At 35.1% G+C, this 22337-nt stretch overlaps 2 protein-coding genes across 12 annotated transcripts in view; one reads left to right on the top strand and one right to left on the bottom strand.

Annotated features, from left to right (window-relative positions):
* Positions 1–22337, bottom strand: part of Dh31-r (Diuretic hormone 31 Receptor) — a 108464-nt gene that overhangs the window by 8797 nt on the left and 77330 nt on the right. For all 11 annotated transcript variants that reach the window (XM_072893890.1, XM_072893889.1, XM_072893892.1 and 8 more), the window contains 5 exons: positions 16274–16380; positions 7732–7823; positions 7123–7249; positions 6334–6560; positions 186–356 (listed from right to left, as the gene is read on the bottom strand). In XM_072893890.1, coding sequence (XP_072749991.1) covers positions 186–356; positions 6334–6560; positions 7123–7249; positions 7732–7823; positions 16274–16380 — 724 coding nt within the window. The remainder of the gene's footprint in view (positions 1–185; positions 357–6333; positions 6561–7122; positions 7250–7731; positions 7824–16273; positions 16381–22337) is intronic.
* LOC140666840 (uncharacterized) overlaps positions 858–22337 on the top strand; it is a 42973-nt gene continuing 21493 nt past the window's right edge. The window contains exon 1 of the mRNA XM_072894383.1: positions 858–880. The gene's annotated coding sequence lies outside the window, so the exon portion shown is untranslated. The remainder of the gene's footprint in view (positions 881–22337) is intronic.

The following is a 22337-nucleotide window of genomic DNA, read 5'->3' as shown; positions in this document are numbered from 1 at the left end:
AGAAAAATGTGCAGTAGATTTATTGTTAACTCGAAAAGGAGAGAATCTGCGACGTTTCTTTCTTTTCCTTGTCTTACATTATATCTTCTTTTGTACAGTCACTTCTCTTCAATGTCTTGTACATGACATATTATAAATACAACTTGACGTGGAAGATACGATTAAAGAATAAAGAATCCAACTACCTGAAAGCTTGCAGCATGGATCTTGAAGGGCGGGTTCCGATGGCGGGACCGGCGCGCAGTTTCATGAGGAGAACTCGTACAATGTTGAATAAGAAGAGCAGATTCAACATAGTGGAAACGCATACCGGATAAACCAGCACGTTCATATAGTTGCCTTCGTTGATCCAGCATCTGATCGTGACAGTAATCAAAATTGTATCGAATCTACTATTTTTATAAATCATTGGTGCGGTAGCAGTATCTTGCGTACTCTTGTTATAGCCTGAAAAGCTATACACTATAATAAATATTACATTGATTAAGAATTATTCTCTTTATAAATATTATATATAAAGTATTATAAAGAATGCAATCACATATTGCGTAGTAATTATAACGCACTTTAATCACATATTACATAACAGTGCGTTATGATAATATATTGCAATAATACATAGCGAAGTAAGATTAAGTATGACGAACAAAACGTTATCATAGCAAGCTACGCGCTAAATTAAAAGATCATGAAAATGCGTTTTAAATAAAACACTTGTTTGTGGAAATATTTTCTTGAGACTTCCGTCCGAGGAAAAGACGGATATTTAAGCACATCCAGAAAAACAAGCGGAACAGTCTTACAATTAGTAATCAAAGAATTACGAGTGTTAGACGTTCCGTCGTGAATCATACGCCGGAGCAAGAATACATGAACAAATGTAAGTACGAGTGAATTCTGTAAACCAAGTCATTTTGTAAGAAAATGTCTTAAATTCCAAAAAACGTCTTCGAGTTTCCTGGAACAGATTTCGAGTTTCCTAACTCTAATCCATCAACGATCCCGAAAAATCCGAAAAAGTCTTATCACCGAGGCACAACACTCTCTGTTGTAACATTAATTATGACTTTAATTTTATTTCTCTCATGACATGTGCGTTTCTATTGTAACAGTTACGTTAACAATTAAAAGACAAATATAAAAATGGTAATCTGATTTTTCTAACAAAATACAATATACAGGGTGTCCGGGAAATCGCCCGCAGTACTTCGGCAGGTAATTTGGGACCAAAAAAGAATCAAAAAAAGCTATATAAACATAGGTGCGAAAATTTTCAGACTATGTCTCTTCATGGTGCATCTTGGGTTACGCCAAAAAAAGTCCGAAATAAAGTTATTTATGTTACAGCATTGTGAAATAAATTATGAAAAATAAATTACGATATTTTTAACATAAAAGTGGCTATAACTCGGAAACGACTTATTTCCAGATCTATGTTTATATAGCTTTTTTTGTTTCTTTTTTGCTCCCAAATTACCTCCCGAAGTACTGCGGGCAATTTCCCGGACACTGTGTACAATAAATTTTGTAATTTATAAAACATTTGACATGAAAGAAGATTGATGAAATATTTATTGTTATCGCTCGTTTCTGTATTCCTCGAAGGGAGTTCGGAAATCTTCGATAGATCGAAATACTGATCACATATGGTTCCGTCGAGATACGATCATATTAATGCCGTTATTAATAAGAAAACAGGAAGTATGAAAGGTAGCTTCGTGTATACCAAAGATCGATCGTAACAGTGATTCTTCTATATAATTGAACGTACCCGCGTCGCGTAGACGCTTAATGCCTATAAGTTTCTATCCTAACAAACTAGATAGGAAGACGATGAAAAATGTCAAGGGAGGAAAGCTCTCGCAGCGAGGTTTTCGTAATAAATAATGTGCAGGATAAATGAAGACACACACACTCACTCACATAACAGAAAGATTGGAGAGCTTGGTATACTAGGTATATTGCGTCACTCTGACGATCGGTTATAAAACATTTACCATGTGATATAGAGAGTATGTTGCAAAAATACATCGACGAAAATAGACGGCCAAGCGAAGACCAGTGGATGCTGACGTTGGATCGAAACGATAGCGAGAAGATTCTCTCCCTCTCCTTCCGGCAATAAAAATAAAATCTTTTCTTCGGTAATAATATACGAGTTGCACTTATACATCGAAATGACGGATATAAATCATATCCCGTACACGTGCTCGTTTTTGTTGAAATATGAGATTTTCTTCAGAAAAATTCAGAAATGACTCTCGATCAATCTCCACCCGTTATTATTGCGCTATTATTATATTTTATTTTATTATATTATAACTCGGGGAACTGTGCTCTTAAATAAAGAAACTTGACACTTCTCGTGTTATCTTGTAAGCGAACGTTCCGTAGAATTTCCGCAACGATAACGATCGAATCGACATTCATTTTCAATACCATATTGTTTACGTCAACTTGATGCTTCATAACGTAACGTCGATACGTAGCCTCGTTATCGAGTAGTTTATTTCATCAATGTTCCGATATGTTTCAATCTATGTCGCTCGTAAAGCTATTCGTATGCATATTCGCGCAGCATGTTTCCGGTACTGTCTGGTACAAAGATCGAGTGTGCCAGCTGTATCTCCCCTCGTATTATTATTTCATTTACTTAGGCACACGCCGTGTCAGAATATAGTCTTTGAGCAACAATTTTAGTATCTCCTTTCCACGAACGATAAATTTTAAGTGGTCATTAATAACGTAATAGATACAAATAGTACTGTGAATAAATAAATAGTCATTTAATGGATACAGAGAGCGAAATCAGAATCGATCGATTAAAATAGCAACACATGTAGCGAGAATAATTCGATTAGGTTATCAATGTGCAGAAGATTTGTGCGAAAGAGAGAGAGAGAGATCATTAATTTTAATAAATAATATAATTTAAAGTTACGCGCACGCGCGGCTGAACAAAGTTGCATCAATTACTTAAACATAGTTATGCACTTAAAATTTTTCAGCGAACCGTGTCGCATTCAATCTTCTCTCCCTCGTTGAAAGTTTTGAAGCGAAGCGACAATGTGCAGCCGCAATCCACGTGGCTTCATTCAACTACAGCGCGATCGACCATGACGGACCCCAAAATTGCACGACACGGATTGCTTTCATCGGATCGCTTTCATTAATTTCATCAAATATGCGCCTCCAGTCTTCTCTCTACCCGGCTTTTAAAATTTTATGTATATAAATATACGATGTATTTTCGCGTAGAATACAGGTGCTAACGAAGCGAAATTCATGGAACGCTACATAAAACATCGGATGAGGCGCTACTATCCCTGATGAGTCGTTCTTTATAGAAGAAAAGTAGACCGGCAACCTTTTTAGACAAGACCTTGCTTTCTAAAGTAACGATGGTACTCGAAAACGCTGATTCATTCTCGAGGGTTTTCTCGTGTACAGGGTGAAAAACAAGCGGCAACGTGAAATATTTTGCAAGAAGTAACAATATGTTTTATCTCCATCTTTAAATTTCTAATTGTATTTATCTAAAAAAAAAAAAACTTTAAATGTGTGTAAAATTAATTAATCAAAATTTATTCTTAATCTTAAATCGCGATGTGCAAAAAATATGCAAACGTAATAACTCGTATAATATCACGTAAAAGGTAAATATTATACGAGATTCCATAAAGCTACATCTCAAATCAAATTTTCTGAAAAAGAAGAGGAGAGAGCAGGGATATACATAAAATATAAATTATACTGTTATCCCGACAGATATGAAAATATATTTCTCTATCTTATTCTTACTATTTTCTCTATTATTGTTAAATTTGCATCCTTCTGTATATATACAAATATATATATATATATATATATATATATAGAGCGACCTTATGTTTCAAAAGAGACGATCAGATATACCAAGTTATATACTGCTACATGTTTGTTTTTTACAGTAAAAAAAGTTTCCACAGTAAGTTTCCGCAGTAAGTTATGTAAGGCGATCTCTCTATCGTCGGTTATAAAGAAGTTTCGCGCAAAAACGTAGAACGTGAGATTTAGAAAGGTTTTAGAAAAAAAAGGATCCGTAGTATACTGTTTCTTCCTTACGTGACACGTCACGAATGAAAGAGTTACGGTGTTTAATAAAAATAACGTATAAAGTAAATAGAAAACTTTTTAATATTTTTTAAATATTCTTCGCGTGACTTTCTATCTTTTATTTGATGATTTTGTCGCGATAATTTTATGTATCAACATAGACAGATCGAGTCGGAGATAAATGAATTATATTATCAAGTAAAATTAACGAAATTTATTATAATTATTCATCCAACTGTATTAGCTTAACGCATTTATTTTATAAACACAAACTTTAAAATCGAAGGGTCTAACAATAAGAGCCGAACGCGGATGATAGTGCGTTGATTTTGCAGAAAAATTATTTTCTGATAATTGCACGAGATATGTATTTTTGGTGGTCTATTTACCAACTAGATCTAATTATATTTGAATTCTCATTTTTGAGAATTTTACAAATCTCTTTTTATCTCGCTAAAAATAATTTTTCTATTTTTCACATATTTTTCTTGGTGTATTTAAATTCTTATTTTTCAAAATTTTATGAATTAAAATATCGAAAGACTCGGGTTCGATTTTGCCCCGATATTTTTCTCGCCTACGTCTCTTTAGGGTGGAATTCATAAAATTCTGAAAAATGAGAATTTAAATACACCAAGAAAAATATGTGAAAAATAGAAAAATTATTATCTGCGAAATCAACGCACTACCATCGCTCAAAAAAATATTTTGCTAATGTAGATAGATTTCTAGATGTTTCAATTAAAATTTATCGCTACTTTTAGTATCTGTTGGAATATTGTTTGTCACGTATAGAATTTGTAACAACGACATTCTAGCAATACCTCTAGAAAATTTAAATCCCATTACCAAATATTAATCACAAATGTAATTGTCCTTGACAGATACAGATTCTGTCTCTGTCATTTAAATTGATTAAGTGCAAAATATATGCAGTATCACAGTATTTGCTGATAATTTATCTTATCTTCGATTAATTTTTCCCACCTAGAAAATTTTGTTCAAGTTGCAAGATCATGTTTTTTGAGTGATCCACGTTCGGCTCTTAATCGCTCCGATTTTAAAGTTCGTGTTTGTAAACATTAAAGAGCCTTATCTATCAAATAATTTGCATTTATTTTAATAAATAATACGCGTGAATTTTGTTCGATATTGCTTGGCGAGTGCAGAAGACCGCTACTTTGTTCGGACCAAGCGTGCGATATACGAGATACATACGAGTATATCGACATATTTTCGTCCGGCTGTTGTATGTAATGGAGCGGTAATGCGATTGTCGCACCGCGGTTTCGATCTTCTACCTCGACGCACTTTAGTTACCGTGGGCGGTGGCGGACATACCTAATTTTACCGTCACGTACCGTCCACCAACCGCACGCTGTTCTTGCTGAGAAATTAGTGTCGACCAGCAGCCTTTCCGTGGTCGGCTGTTGCCGCGGGTCAATAGTCTCTTTCAATGACAATCCAAACACTCCAATTAGAAGACTCGTTGAATCTTCCTCCCCTCTCCCTCACAACCTCCTGTAGTTTATCGTAAACGCGCCATCGCGTTGGGGGAATCTAAGCTGTTACCCTAATTTGGCACGATTAGTGCTTAGAAACCAAGTTTTTACACGCACCACTTAACCGTAATTGAAAATTGTATCTTTGTTTTCTTCGCTTTTATACGATCGCGATTAAACTTACAACAGAAGCGTAATTCCGAGACGAGGGGCGAATATTATTTTTGCGTATGTCATGTAATTCACCTTCTCTTCCGCAGACGTAACGTCGAATTTAAGTAGAAGTTGAGCAAAATATATTAATCGATGGATCGTTTTATATCTAAGCTTCATCAAATCCAACAAAAAACACTGATCTACCCAACAACGTAAACGCGTTGCAATGAAATGGAAAAAAACTTTAACGTTCGGGAAAAATGTAACATAAAATAATAATAATAATAATAATCATACAACTAAATAGTTTCCTCTCGAATCGCTCAATGATATTAAAAAATTTAATTTCAACGATGATGAAACGCAATGAGGTATAAAAAGGTATAACATATAATCCTATTTTTTTCTGCGTATTTTGCGTATGTGCGATAAAGGCTCCTTTTCGTTTGCTTTAAAATTCGATATTTTTTATCCAATTTTAATTTTTTCCATCTATATATTTCGCGTGAAAGAACTTTTTTTATTCATGGTAACGCGGCATTTCTCTCAAGGGATTATCGATTGATGAATTAGTACTTACTGCTCGGTGTCTGCGGGATCGTCGCTAGATGCGCGTAATGCTGTGTACAGGGTGACGATTACAGCTGGCACCGGCCAACCGAGTCCCATCAGCCAATTGACTAATTTGTGCTCGCTGGTGAATGCGCTCACTAGTAACGTGTGCAGGTAGAAGCCTTCGCAGAGCATCCAGGCGTAGTTCGTTAATAGAAAGTAATGAAGGAACGTGTGCAGGACGCGACACGGTATCTGTAAAGCACGATCCAGTTCATAAACGTCCCTTTCAAAGTCACTCAAACAAGTCACGTTCGTTCGCCAAGTCAATCGGAATAATTGTGCTCATCCAGCTCAAATGCGATATTTTCTAATGATGTTGTCAATAGTCCCTCTCATTTTTTAATGGCTACAAATATATAGTTGCCACTTTTCACGATTCTATTATGATCATTGTACGATGTATTGTCGAAGAATGTTTTACATTTAGTTCGGTGTCGCACGACCACTTTGATTAATATATTTATGTTTTCATTTCTTTATTGCTTTCTTTTTAAATTTTCCTAACTGCAATTACATATATTTTCCATTGCTGATGTAGATTTTATTTTTATAAATGGATAATAATGTAATATATATATATATATTCAAAAAGAAAGAAAAAATTTTTGTTTTAAGAATAATAGCAGAGATGCTCCTTTAATTTTAATAACAAGTTTTCGAGTATAAAATAGATTTCTATTAAATTTAATGTATTTTTTTATACATTTTCTCTTACCCATAGTATATAATATCCTATTATATTTTTAATACATACGTCATTGTTAAGTAGCACATCCGTGTTTGCTACTATAAATCTGTACCAAATCAGCCATAGAGCATTGTTGATCGCGAACGAGGTGAATAGGTTCATATGTAGCGTAATCCGCGCACATCTGAGTGATCTGTGCAAAAAAAAGGTTTAATTTTGCGTCTCTGAAACCCTAATTTCCTGCTTTAGGATAGTAAAGAAGGATTTGAGAAAAGGCAATTGTGAGGTAGGATATCCTAAGATATCCTCGTCTAAATTGAACCGCTACCTAAAGCTAGTTCAATATCTTGAATAGAATTTACTGCTCTTTCCTGTATTGTCAGCATTAATATAAATATATATAGTAATTAATATAAAATGATGCTTTTGAATGTATCTAGAATTAGATTAAAAACTGTAATGTGCTTTGTGTTGCGCAGTCATTATTAAAAGCTTTTTTTTTCAATCTTTCAAATATAATAGATCTTGTTATCGAAAAATTTTTATTTTCCTTCGGTGATTAAATTCAAACATATCTCGAAAGCTAAATTTCAAAGTTCTCGCATTAACGTGCATACAAATTTATTCTGTCGACGTAGCGAAGATAATAACAATGTCAATAAATTTAAAACTTACCGGAAGTACGTGAGAATTCCTAAGGAAAGCAATAGCGCTACCAAAGATATTGCGTATCCCACCTCGTAGATTCCATTTATGCTCTGCTGCCACTGTAATTGTATTATCAAAAATTTAAAACTTCTCTCACGCGTTTCAGAGATAGGACTGATAACTTTTAGAGTGGTGCCTTAATGCTCATTAATTCTTTCTCGTATTATGCGTATGACGTGAGGCATGATCCCATTATTTCCATCAGAAAATTGTGCAGTTTCAGATTGAAAGTAGACATGGTGAAGAGCGAATATCGCGAGAATCTGACCTCGATCGCTTCTCTGATTAATTATCGTTTCGCTACAGCAAACTCGTTGTACATGCGGCGCAAAAGGAACTAATACCATCGCGTTCAGATTTGTTGCATAAAATTATCTCGAAATAAAAAGTGTCTCGAATCGTACCTCATAATCTGGGTCATCTTAATCCAGGTTGAAGATAAAATGTATATAAAATATTCTCAAAAAAATATTTTTCAAATACCCATAAAAAATATAACATATTGTTCAAATGTTTAAGGTTTTTTATTACTTGGTGTATAAGAGAGAGAGAGAGAGAGAGAGAGAGAGAGAGAGAGAGAGAGAGAGAGAGATTGGTGCATAAAAATTAAACAAAAAGATAATCAAGAATTTTCTTCAAAAAGGAATTATTTCATACATGTAATCAGAATGTTCTAATAATACAGCAACACAATTTCTCTTTTTTTTTTTTTTTTTTTTTTTTCTTTTTCATTTCGAAATGGAAATCCGCAAAGCCTACGGGAATGCGAAAATTCGTATCCGGCTACAGTCATCGTCTGGCTATTACTATCCCGGATTACTTTTGTCTGTCGTTAGAGCGTTCCCGCAGGGAACGTGTCAAACTTGATTTTCTTGGTCGAATTTCTTTCGGTTGCCGAAAAGATTGACAGACTTTGTTTGCGAAATCAGTCAAGGAGAGAAGGGTCACTAGAGTATTGAAAAAAAAAAAAAAAAGAAAAAAATTGTTTTCATATTTTTTTTTCATTCGCGAGTGACACGGTTGTCGCTTTACAATTTATTCGCTTACAAGATCCTCCGTGTCCCTTCCTCCCCCCCTCCACTCCCCCCCCCCGACTATTCCCCTGGCAATCCCCGTACTTCCTTTACGCCGGCACATGCAAATCTTACCGCATCTGCAAAGCAAAGTCGGCCAGTAATAAGGCTTTGTAACGTTGTCTGTGTATGTATGACAAATGTCCGCTAGACACGAAGTATTTATGAGACCAGCCATCCGGAAACCTGTCTCATTGACCTACGTGAAGGACAGGTTCGGGTCTGAAAAATTGATGGACGGGAGCCAGATCTAAGTCTGCGGGACGGAAAGGAAAGAAATTTGGATCTTGTCCGAAAGCCCGATTATTCAATTACGCTTATTCATTAAGCATGTAAAGCAAAATACTATAAGCTATATAGCTCTCGACGGCTCGTCGCGAATAGAAATTTATTTTTGTATTTAAGACTGCTGGTATGGATAATGTTGAAGAGACATCACTTGGGGAAAGCATTAAGCCCTCTGCTTTGCAATGAGGTCGGAAAGTGGCATTATTCTTAACCGCCATCGTACAAACGTCGCGTTACTTATTAACGCTACGCTTGCACGAAAGCTCGCACAAAGTCTACGCTTTCATGTTTGCTACTCATGGATAAGATACTTGGGGCTTAAATCGCTCGCAAATGTGAAATTTATATAATATATATTATATAATATATATTTTATCTTTGTAGCGATAATAACTATCAAATGAATATTTAAAAAAAAAGAAAGATTTACAAAACGAAAAGAAATGAAGAAATTAACGTGTGTGGGTGTTTTTAGATATTGATCCATACATCCTGATATTTGTCAAAGGATCGAGGTAGATTGCTCTTCTTATTATAACTAATTAAAATTCATTCGGTAATATAATTCCTCCATAATTTCTATAATTATCATATCATCGGGAAATGTATATACTATTAATAACGTATATGATTTAATGATTATTATAGCAATATAAAATCTGATTATTAATTTCATGTAAGAAATGAAAGGTTTCACATTTCAACGTTAAATTCATCGCTTGAGAAGATCAAAATACAGATCAGATATAACGCAGGGTGCCCTTGAAAGTGTAATGTGGCAAATTCATTCAGTTTGATTCGAATATTCTGAATGTGAATGTCATAATTATGAAAATCAAGTCCGCACGGAGCTTAAACTGAGGTTTGTACATCGGGTCACATGTGTTTCACGTGTACAGTGTGGTCGGTACTAAATAATTCATGAAATTCGGAAGCGTATACGTAATTTCCAGATACACTCTGAGCCCCATCTTGAGATTACACGGCACTTGAGAGCGTATTAGATAGAAGAGCCGGATCTCTCTCTCTCTCTCTCTCTCTCTCTCTCTCTCTCTCTCTCTCTCTCTCTCTCTCTCTCTCTCTCTCTCTCTCTCTCTCTCTCTCTGTCTCTCTCTCTCTCTCTCTCTCTCTCTCTCTCTCTCTCTCTCTGTGTCTCTTTCTTCCTCTCTTCAGGCCACACCAATCGGATTAAACGCTAGTCCGGGATATTATATCGCTGCTGCATGCGAGGACATGATAAATTTCATCAACGCGAACAAACGATAATTGTATTGTATTGTATATCCTGGGCTGCCTTCATTCTTAGCTTTATTATGTATCGATAGCAGGGATTATCTCGTGCGCTACATTATAGCTTATTGTCATTTGCACGCGCGATCCGTTTAATATTAGGAGACAAGTTAGATCCTCAATTTCGCATACCTGTCGTATTGTCAAATTGAAATCAGACTGTCGTTGTTTATCGACTGCATTGGATTCCGCGTGAATAAATTCAGTTGGAACGTGACAATATCGTGTGATATCATTGATTGAATTACGAGAGAATTGCGAATTTAATAAAACAATAAGTCAATATAACGAAGCAAACAAATAAATATATATATATATATATATATATATTCAAGTAAAAAAAATATTTTATTTCATAAAATATTTTTATTTTGATAGATTTTATGAAATATAAATCAAATCAAATTTCGTATTCACAATCGAAATCTATCAAAATTGCAATCTCGCAACATTATTTTTGCAACTGTGAAATTTAATCTAAATTAAAAGAAAACGGTACAAATCGATATGTGTTTAAATGCCTGAACTAACTGTTATGTTATGAATGCAGGATATACTCTAGTTGACGTACATTTTCTCCTAGATGTTGAATGATTAAAGACATGAATGGTTTACCACTGTATGCCGCAAAGATAATAATTCATCTGTTCATTCGTACACGTCAAGCATTAACACTTCAAACAAATAAATTACCACGGTTATCTCTGAGATACCTGAAAGAATAATTGCCGACAAACTGTCTTTTGCGTTACTGGATTAAACTATCTTTTATGATCATCTAAGGGTACTTCGGTCTAAAAGTTGAAAATGTACGAGAAAGTTTCTCTCAGGACGCAAAAAGTCTTCGAAACTCAAGAAAAAGTTTAGAGATTTTCGAGAAAGTTTCGAAGCCTCGAAGCTTCGAGGAAAAGATAACGAAAATCTTATTTATCGTTTATAAATACAAGTTGTAAATTAAGTGGTTGTTAGGTCTTTTAATTATTAAAACTTACATGGGACATGTCACAACTGTCCGGAACCGATTTGATTCTCCTTGAAATATGTTGTTAAACGCAAAAATCTAAGAGACACGTATTTTCTTATACGTGCGCAATCTCATGTTTAAGGGGTAGACCACCCCTTTGAAAAAAAAATGGTATTTTCAGGTCAAATATCGTCGAAACTATAAGAGATGGAAAAAAAATGTTAAATAAAAGTTTAACGGTTTCAAGAGTACTTTAATTTAGTGAAAAAAAATTATAAAGTTTTGAAAAAAATTTTGAGTGGTGGGGCTTTTTTGAAAAAAATTAAAAAATTATTTCTCATAACTTTAAAGTACCTACTCTTCAAACCGTTAAACTTTTGTTTAACAATTTTTTTCCTATCTCGACCTCAAAGAAATGTTTTACCCCTTAAACATGAAATTGCGCACATATAAAAAAATACGTCTTTTAAATTTTTGTGTTTAACAACATATATTTCAAGGAGAATCAAATCAATTCCGGACAGTTGGAACATGTTTCTTATTGTTAGACGCAATTATGATGTTAATTAAGAAGTGAATTGTACAATTGTCGTGGAAAATGATATGTAAAAAAAACAATACCACTTTATTAATACACGCGAACAGCGCATACCTTTATTTTCTTACATTGGAGCGTTTAAGCTTATGTAATAAGGTTACGCAAGATTTCTACTGTAACAGTTTTTGCTTCTCGAATAAAAACGTAATAAATTCAAACATTTATTTGAGAATACTTTCAGTTCGTCTAGTTCAGTAGAGTCTACTTCAACTTGAACTTCTTCTCTGAAATGATTGTGTCTTCTGAAATTTAAAGACTTTATATATCGTCATCAAATCATACGTCATTAAATTATGTAAGTAAAAGAAACATTTTGTGTACACGTCTATTGTATTTCTGATTATGTAAATGTTTTGCGATACTTTCAAATAGTATAGATATTCCTAACTATAATGTATCCAGAATATGCGCGCATTCAAAATAAGACATTCAGATTGCGTAACGATTAATGAAAAAATGTTGGAAACATAATAGAAGTTAGTGAAAAAAATAACGAAAATGAAACGTTAACGTCAAATAAAATTCACGCGTTTAAAGTCATATGTGCAAATCAGGCTATTATTTCTCTAATTCTAACTTATTGTTGGATAACTTGAATTCGAATGCTCTTGTTTTTTTTTAAGCTTACGTCGATATGTTTCGTAGCTCGTTAGAAATTCGATTGAGACTTAAGTTTACCATCTGTCATATCTTTCGATCTCATTATTTATATATTTAAGACTTTAAAATCTGACTCACGTCGAATAGCCATGCAGAAAAAAAAGTGAATAAAATGTTACATATTATTGTACTGTGAAATAAATCGATATTAAATTCGAATAAAATTATTCATATTACAATTATCAATCTTGAAATTGTTAAAATACACGCCTGATAGTAATCTTATAATACGAAGCGCATCAATCAGCATCGAGGTAATGAAATTCAATTTGATTTCACATGCCTTTTTAAAGTGTATGGGAACACGCTTTTAAAATAATTGTCAAACAAAAGCGATCGATGTGGTTGATGAAAATTTTATCTCTATTTACATATATTTTTGCGGGACGCAAAATTGCTTCTCGATACAAAATTACCACTCGATGCAATTTAAGTACATTTATTTGTATAAGCCATGTTTCCTGTTTTCACAATAATATTTACCTCGAGGAATCGAAATGTTGCTGATGTTAGAAATACATGTGGCTCGCATGTATAAACGGTCATTGTGTATACAAGGGTGTGAAGACAAAGGCTTTTGTCGTAACGTACAAAGAATCAACTTCATTTGAAAATGCAACGTAGTCAACGTATGCAATAGCTCATTCACGTCAAACATGTGTGAATATTAAAAAGTTCGGGATACCGCTGTCTCCGTAAAAAAAAAAAAGGTGAAATATGTATCGTTTCATAATTTGCAAAAAAAGAAGATAAAAGAGCAGAGTACGAAAGTAACTTGATTACGACGGCGTCTCATTAACAGAGTTTAATGAATCCTTTCGTTTTGACCTCGCGCTTTCCGCAGGCGAAACTAGAAGGATTAAGCCAACGGGAAGATACTGTGTGAGATAGAAATTACTCTGTTAGATTACGGACAAGAGCATGCATGTGGAGAGATAGTATGTGCAAAAATATCTATTTCCTTTCTCTCTCTCTCTCTCTCTCTCTCTCTCTCTCTCTCTCAAGTCCTTTTCCTCGGTCTCGTTTCACTGGATTCGTATGATAACCGCTCGCCTTATCTTCTTCGTATAAAATAGGGGAGATCGCAGCGGAGTATTTTCCACTATTTCGTGTTCCCTACGTCAAACCATTTCACGCATTACACGAATTACCACGATCGAGCGGCCTTGATGGGGGAGCAATAGCGTCTAATTAAGCAAAGAGGGAAGTCGGTAATTGCTAAACTAATCTTGAATTTTCATGTGATGATAAAAAGAACGTAAGACGTTGGTTAATGTTTTCGGCCCGGAAAATTAGTCTTCAAAGATTAAAAGAAACTGGAATAAAATTGAAACTGACATTATACAAATCATGAAATAGGGTAAACTCGGGTAAGATGGCCATAGTTTTTTTTAAATGCAAAAAACATACGTTTATTTTTCTTACTTTTTAATAGTATTTGACATATTATCTTCACTGAAGCTTGAATTACGTAATATTATCGAAACTAAAAGGGAAATATTTAATAGAAATTTTATATTGTCAAAATAGTACGACATAAGCATTGGCCACCTTACCCAACTTTTAAGGAAAAGATGACCATATAGTGACGGAAAGATGGCCGTTATTTAAATATTTATAAAAAAATAGTGAAAACGAAAATAAAAATTTCAGGTCATATAACAATTTACATATCGTTATCATATGTCTAACGTCGATTACGATAGCTTAACTGTCATTTATTTGACATATATAACAATTTTTAGTGGACAAATGAAAAACTTTGCAGGTAGTCTAAAGCAAGACGATGATATAAGATTGGCAATATCGTTATTTCGAACAATGTATGCACATAAACTATTGTAAATATCGATTATTTTTGATAATGACTAAAAAAGCGCATTATGTAGCGATTATTGAAAAAATTACAGCCTATGGCCATCTTTTCCGTATGGCCATCATACCTTGATTTATCCTACTCAAATTCAAAAAATATATGCATAAATAAATCGTGTATTGTTTCGAGGCGCAATTTTCTCGTATGTCGCTGATTTTGCCGATTTTTTTTTTTTTGTTTTTGTCGCTTATTAATTTATTAATTTTATTAGAAAATTATTTCGTCAATTCATTTATTCTCTTAAAATTTATAAACGTCCAAATTATAAACTATTCGTGCATTTCAAGATTTTTCACACATTTTTCTTGCAAAATTGAAATCGCGGCACTCGGTGTATCCTAGACTTGTATCTCATCTCACAGTGTGACAATAGAGCTTCGCTGTAAGAATTCGATTTAGAAACGATTTCCTGCTGTGGCCTCGCACTCGCAATTTCATCGACATCTCAACGAAAAATAAAAGCGCAGGCATCGACATTGATGTCAATGCGCGTTGGAAGTGAATGTCGACGCGACGCGACGCGGAGTTGATGGATAACGTCAGAAGAGCGGCTTTAACGTGTATAGTTCCGTGCATGTGTATCAAAATAAAGCCGGTCCTAATGAATAGCACGTTGCGTGAGAAGGATGTTGACACGGGGATGTGGCGTTACGTAAAAGCGGCTTCTCACAACCGCTTCATCATATTATCGCACTGTCTCGAGCGCGTTAGAAGCGCTTGTGGTGCTCTTCAACCCTTTATTCCTGGATGTAATGAACGACATTGAAAAATCTCGACTAAATCCCTTTATCTCTAATTGAAAGAGAAAGAGAGAGAGAGAGAGAGAGAGAGAGAGAGAGAGAGAGAAAAAAAGCTTCCGCTTTCGCGATTGTCACTAAAATGTCGGCACGTGTCGGAAAGTACCGTATATACACGAGAGATATTAGATATTGTAAAATAGAGGAATTCGTTTATTTTATTTTATTTTATTTTATTTTATTTTTAGAGAGAAACTGGGAAATTTAGCTTTGCAATTTCACGCTCGTCCCTTTTTTTATGTCCTTCGCGTTCCTTTTTTACTGATATTCCGAGCGTGTCATAAATCTGTTCCGTCGAGCCGCGATATATGTAAAGTGACGACAGAGAAATCAATTCTTCGAACATAAAAGAGGAAAAAAAAGAAACTTTCTTTCGCCCTATATCGGCGTAATATTAGTATTATCATTCGCGATTGGCCCGGAAGTATCGGGGGGGATGTTCTCAAGCGAGTAACGTATAACGTTTGTCGCAGAGACAGATTGCAAATCGTGGTCGCGTGATCGCTGAAATTGTTCCGTCGTTCCGATGCAAAATAAGTAATAGGACGTTCCCTGTCGTATGCACACAGCGCCCATGTCTTTCAAATATTTCAGCAAACGCATCCCGTTCAAACGATATTAGCTCCCGAGAGAATATACTGCCGTCGTGTGCTGATCGTGTGCCTTCGGGCGGAATAATGCGAAATCGAACCGAATGTCAGGACGACGATGTGTCACGCGCGAGACTTTAAGAGAATGAATGTAACCAGGACTCGCGTGCGTCACAGACTTACATGTTATTTCCCAGAGGGATAGATCGTATGCGTTCTTAAGCATTCGACTTTTTCTCATCGACACTTATTAAAGATCGATCTTCCTTTTTTTTATTGACGATCCACCTAATTCGCGGTCCCTTTGACAGTCGATCGAATTTATTTATCGCGATCGGATAGAAAGTTGATGGAGATTGGAAATTATACTCACACTCAGATCCTGTAAATTCACGCAAGTCGTGTAATTGCTCCATATTTGATTAGATTCGGGGTGCCGGAACCACGTGCCGTTCAGTTCGCAATACTTGTGCGCCATCACTGCAACAAAGGTATACAGAATTTAAGATTCATATAGCACGTGACGAAAGATTGATTGATTTGATTAATTGTTTTTTACTGTACGTTAATGTAATATTTTTAGTGGATTCTTACCTCTATGTGTAGGATAAAATACAAAAAGAGAGAAGCTTGTGAAAGTACATGGCTTAGAGGGAAAAATTTACGTCAAATCTATATCGCTTTGATATAATGTATTCGCTTTGATGTTTAACAGAGAGACGAAAGCTAGAAATATTTCCTAACGCCGACTGCATAATCATCCATAAAGTTAAGTCCGTTTCTTGTCGAAGCTCATTCAAACTTCCGTCCGTCCCGGCGAAACAACAAGGTAATTTAAAATTTCCCGATGAAAGATACTTGCAAAAAAATTGCGCCAGTGGCATCGCCTGAAGAGTCGGCATCCATTCCATCCCTATTAGGCGGCAAAAGAAGGGAGGGATGGAAGGATATTATTCTTCCCCGCAGATCCGCAGTTTAATAGTTCGCAAATAAAACTATAAATGCAAATTGAACTTTAAAAGCCCTGCTTCTACGGAACGCCGCTTGATTAAACTTATCTTTGGGAAAGGTAAACTTAGACTCGCGCGTTTCCTTTTAATGCTTCGCGCACTTTCCCCATCTTAATTAGCCGATGAGATCCGATGTAAATATTCGGGGTGTACGAGAGTAACTAACGGATTAATCTGCGCGATTAATTATGTTTCTACGCGCGATCTCTCCGAGTTTTACACAGTTTCATGGGTAGAATAACGTTGTGTTAATCGATTCGAGTAGAGACGCAGTTTAGTATCTTAATTTAATTTAGTCAAATAAATACAGAAATTAGAAACAAAATCAAATTAAAAGAAAAAGACATCTAGAAATACTTTTGCATATCCGTGATGTATTTAATATGCAAAAAATACCGTTATCCTCATATTTTCCTTCTAAAGGGAAGTAAGAAAAAAGTAACATTAGGGTAAACTAGGGTATGATGGCCATTAGATTGAAATTTTTTCAATAATCGCTACATAGTGCGCTTTTTTAGTCATTATCAAAGATAATCGATATTTACAGTAGTTAGGTGCATATATTATTCGAAATAACGATATTGTCGTCAATCTTATATCATCGTTTTACTTTAGACTATCTGCAAAGTTTTTCATTTGTTCACTAAAAACTGTTATAACGCCGAATAAATTACAGTTAGACTATCGTAATCGACGTTAGACATATTATAAAGATGTGTAAATTGTTATGTGACCTATAATTTTTATTTTTCCTTTTCACTATTTTTTTAATAAATATTATGGCCATCTTTTCCTTAAAAGTTGGGGTAAGATGACCAATGCTTATGTCGTGCTATTTTGATATTATGAAATTTCTATTAATCATTTTCCTTTTAATTTCGATGATATTACGTAATTCAAGCTTCAGTGAAGATATTATGCCAAACACTATTAAAAAGTAAGAAAAATAAAAGTATGTTTTTTGCATTTAAAAAAATTATGAGCGTCTTAGCCGAGTTTACTCTATCATTTTGAGAGAGTCATTTCATCACCTATAAAGTTACAAGTATGGCACGATTTTGATCTACTTCTATGTATATTTGCGCGCTCGTGGGTAATGTTTATCAATGTGTTCTCCGTCAGAGTATGTAAAGCGCTCCAAAGTCTGAGTACAAACTAACGACCGTGTCGGCGAGCGTGGTGTGGCGATTAAACGCCATTCATCGTAAAGACAGTTTCTGGGGAAAGGCACATTACTAGAAGACGCTACTGCGAGAAACGAGACGGTCGCACGCAAGAGAGTGAGCGATGCGTGATCTCCGAGTTATATTACCGGGGCGCGTAATTCGTCGTAAATGGCACGAAGAGCGAAATAACGTCTCTGCCGCATATATACACGCGAGTGTGTACACGCGAATACATACGTGGGTGAATAATGCGGCGCAACTTGTTACGACAACGTGAGAGCAGAAAATTAGAATACGCGCGGGCCGATGTAATTTCGGTCCGAAACAAATCCCCTTACTACACATGTTCTCGAAATGGCAACAGTTCGGGCGTGCTACCGCGCGTCCTGGAGGAGGAAATCAATTTTCATCCCCTCTCGAAGTATATACAAACTAGGTGACCGAGTCGTGATGCGAGCGTCGAGAGCGATTTAAACTATTAAAAAGTAACCCACACGATTTAGCGAAGCTATCATTTCATGTAGTCTTAAGCGACTTTTCCTTCTGCCCTTTCCTTCGACATTTTGCAGTATTATCGAAAATATCAGCGCAAATGTTGGTCGAAAAGGAACGTATCGATTTACAGCGACCTATTAAATACCGCTCGCACACAACGCTGGTCTTACTGGAAACTTCACAAAGAGCATTAAGAAGTTCGATAAAGTTAAAATTTTTTAAATGTCAGACGTTATAGTCTTAGTTATAGCTGAAATATTCTTAATAATTTTCAGTAGCCTCCAAGAATGCCAATAACACATTAATTATATCTGTCAGGGAACAATTTAAATCTCATTAGCTGCTAATTACATGTTGGCGATGAAATTTTAAATATTTTTAGTTCCTGTCAAGTTAGATTAGGTTTTATGGAATTAGAGATACAATCAGTAGTTTCAGCGTAAACGTCCGATCTTGAAAACGAAACTTATCAAGTATTCTTTTTATGTTTTATTAAATTGCCAAGTGGAAATTTGACCGTACACATAACCGTTTCCCAATTCACTATAAAATTGTGACTGTGATAAAAACTGACTGTCATCAGTGACAGACATTCTAGTGGGTTCAAGATGATCCGGTCGAACCGCGTGGCATAAATTTTCCAGTTTGGTTCAACGAAAACAACACCCTGTTCGCGTTTATTTCGAAAGAAACAGAGTACAACGAGAGAAAATTACGCGCCGGGCGAGATTATTTGCTGGCTCGTGTGGTCGCTCATTATTTCGTGATGAGGGTCGATCGATCGTACGAGTCGGCAGACTCGCCTACAAACCCGTCGGATGTTCGCCAAGCGTAAGGTATCGATGTCCGCCCTTAATTCGTCCATCACCCCTTTCTTGCATCTTCCCTTCCGACAGGCGCCGTCATTACATCACATTTATCTTCCTCCCCGTCTCCGGATGGAGAACTGGATGCTCCACCCAGACTTTAAAAAGTCGTCTGTGTGTATATATATATATATATATACATATACATATGTGCGTGTACATACATATATATATATATATATATATATATATATATACGTAGAGTGATATACAAGCCGACGTATGCATACACAAGAACCGGGGGCCGTACGTACGAGCGGTGGCCTTTTATTAACGTAAAACTCTCACTGTGCAGGGCGACAGGGTGAGATTTATTTGCGAAATTAAAATGGCAAAACGCTCGTTAAAAAAAGAAGGCTCGACGTTTAATTCCCGAATAATAGATGCATCGCATCTGCGCGTGTTACGGATATTGGAAAAAGAAAGAAAAAGAGAAAGAAAGAAAAAAAAAAAAAAAAAAACATTCTCGATACAGCGGAGGAGCACGTTTGCGTGTAATAAGGAGATAACAAAACGCTAATAGAGGCTGTTGTTTTCTGAAATGAGATCTAGTTGGAAGATTACGTTTTCACCAGGGACCAGCGTATCCGTCGGCCCAGGCGCATGCATATGCTATTTTGCGCCTTGAAATCAGCATACCTCTCGTTCTATTTATGATTGAGTACGGATCATTTTAATTAACGAGATTAACAATTAATAAGAGAATAAATGAAATATGGATTCCCTTTCCGGAAACCAGTAACGGATTAATTCCGTCGGATTAACAAGTAAAACGATGAAACGTATGTATGTGTAATCTCATAAAGATACCTCCAAGATTTTCGCTTAATCATAAAATAATATGAAGGAGAATAATATGAAGAAATCCTCTGATCTTTTTCAAATTCCGCAAAAATATCCCTTAATAATCATTATGATTCGCCAGAAATACACGTTTGTATTTCGCATGGAATATTATTTTTAGACAGTTCTCATCTCCTGGGATATTATTTGAAAAATCACTGCCCATCTTTAGATCAACAAAGACGAAATCCTTGCTTATGTAACACAAAAGAAAAGAAACATTCAGCTTTGGAAAATTAATGCGTCACCTCCAAAAATAAAATAAAAGTAGATTTCGACGAGTGTTTTACTATCTAGAAAATTGTGTGGTAAAATCTGAAAAATATAAATTGCCTCTTACATATTTATTATATGAGATATGAACAAGACATTATAGAGATAATAAAGATCTCTATAATTTACACTCTATCATTTATGTAATAAATTCGCAAGAGACATTCGTCACATATAATTCTTTTTTTTTTTTTTAACAATGAAATCTATATTATTTATTAATATTATATTTCCTTGTCATATGTCAAAAAATATAAAACAGTTTGGGTGGTATAATATTTATACACTCAAGCGTGTAATAATGTATCACTATACATATACTATTGCTATATACATATGTGTACATATGCATATAAAATAAAATGGTTGGAATATTGTCTAAACATTCTTCTCTTGAGAAATTACTTTCTAGCGCGTTTATGGTTTTCTGTCTCAACTGACAACTTATCAAGTAAGGAAAGTTGAAGGTGATAAATGTCAGTGGATTCCCTATGCCCTAGACTAATACGACAAGTTCCCGTATATCATAGAGACGACGAACCAAATGCAATTAAATGCATATTTGTTATAAAATCTTTTGAGTTTGTAAAAAATTATATTTTCAATGATGTTTATAAAACAATGATAAAAAATTATTTATCATTTTTTGTAAAATGTTTATAGTTAAATAACAAAAAATTCCAGTTTGTTGTCCCGGATATTAAATTAAATTAGCCTTCTAATTCGTCCTCTGAAATGTTTGAGAATTTTCAGCAATCTTATTTTATATTATCTAAAAAAAATTAAATAATATAAACAAGAAATATAGATACATATCTTTTAAATCGCCTTATTGTTAGACATATCGTTAATCATACGTCGTTAACAATAAGATAAATGTAAAGAGACTGGAGATTAAGAAGAATAGTCTGCGTTGTCAATAGAAAATATTGAAAAGTATTCTAGTCATATAAATTAGAAAATATAAAACAATTAAAACGTCATCTTTTCATATCTTTCTGAGTTATTATCTCCAGATATATATTGTAGATTGCATTCTTATTTCAATTAAAAATTCCATCTTACATTTCACTACTCTAAAGCCTTTTTCCTTCGTCTCGTTTTGAAATAAAATCTTTTTTCGGTTCTACGAGAAAATTTCCGTGAAGTGAATGTAACTAAACTCTTGACTGATCTCGTTGCAACGGCTAGTGATGCGTTTCGCGAGGTTTTTAACAGAAACAGGAAACGTATTACGGAACGTCGGAAAAAGTACAGATCAGAGTATTTTTGTCTCCGCGGAAAGGCATCCCTTTTCCCGTTCGGGATCGCGCAATCAGCTGACCGTTTGTCATAGTCGAAAAAGAATAATTGTGCATATTGTACGTGGAATGTGATTGCGCCGAAAGGTAAAAAAAGCCCATCTGTCAGAGTGATCGGTTCGTTCGTTCGCGAAATTTACGATGCCACGCTCGCGCATCGTGATGCGACAAGAGATGAGAGAGCGAGGCAGGAAATCGTATCTTGAATATCTTGGATACAGAATACCGAACTTGAGAAGTCTCGCGGAACTTTATTAATATCGTCAGAGTGTTGGCGAAAGTTTCGATCAGCTTCGCCGATAACCGATACATACATTACGCTGCGGCGTGTTGAAGGATCGATAGCGAGCACTTGAGCGATTTCAAGCGCGCGAGTATATCAATTCGCAATATCTGTTGAGAGCGCCAAGTATTTAGCTTCGAATCTGACAGATTGCACAGAGTAAGGAAGGAAGATAAATTAGGAGGAATTTGCAATTAATT

The sequence above is a fragment of the Anoplolepis gracilipes genome, chromosome 6 (assembly GCF_047496725.1).
Source record: "Anoplolepis gracilipes chromosome 6, ASM4749672v1, whole genome shotgun sequence".
NCBI classification, from domain to species: domain Eukaryota; kingdom Metazoa; phylum Arthropoda; class Insecta; order Hymenoptera; family Formicidae; genus Anoplolepis; species Anoplolepis gracilipes.
Note: the sequence above shows the minus strand (reverse complement) of the source record. Positions and strands in the feature narration are given on the sequence as shown.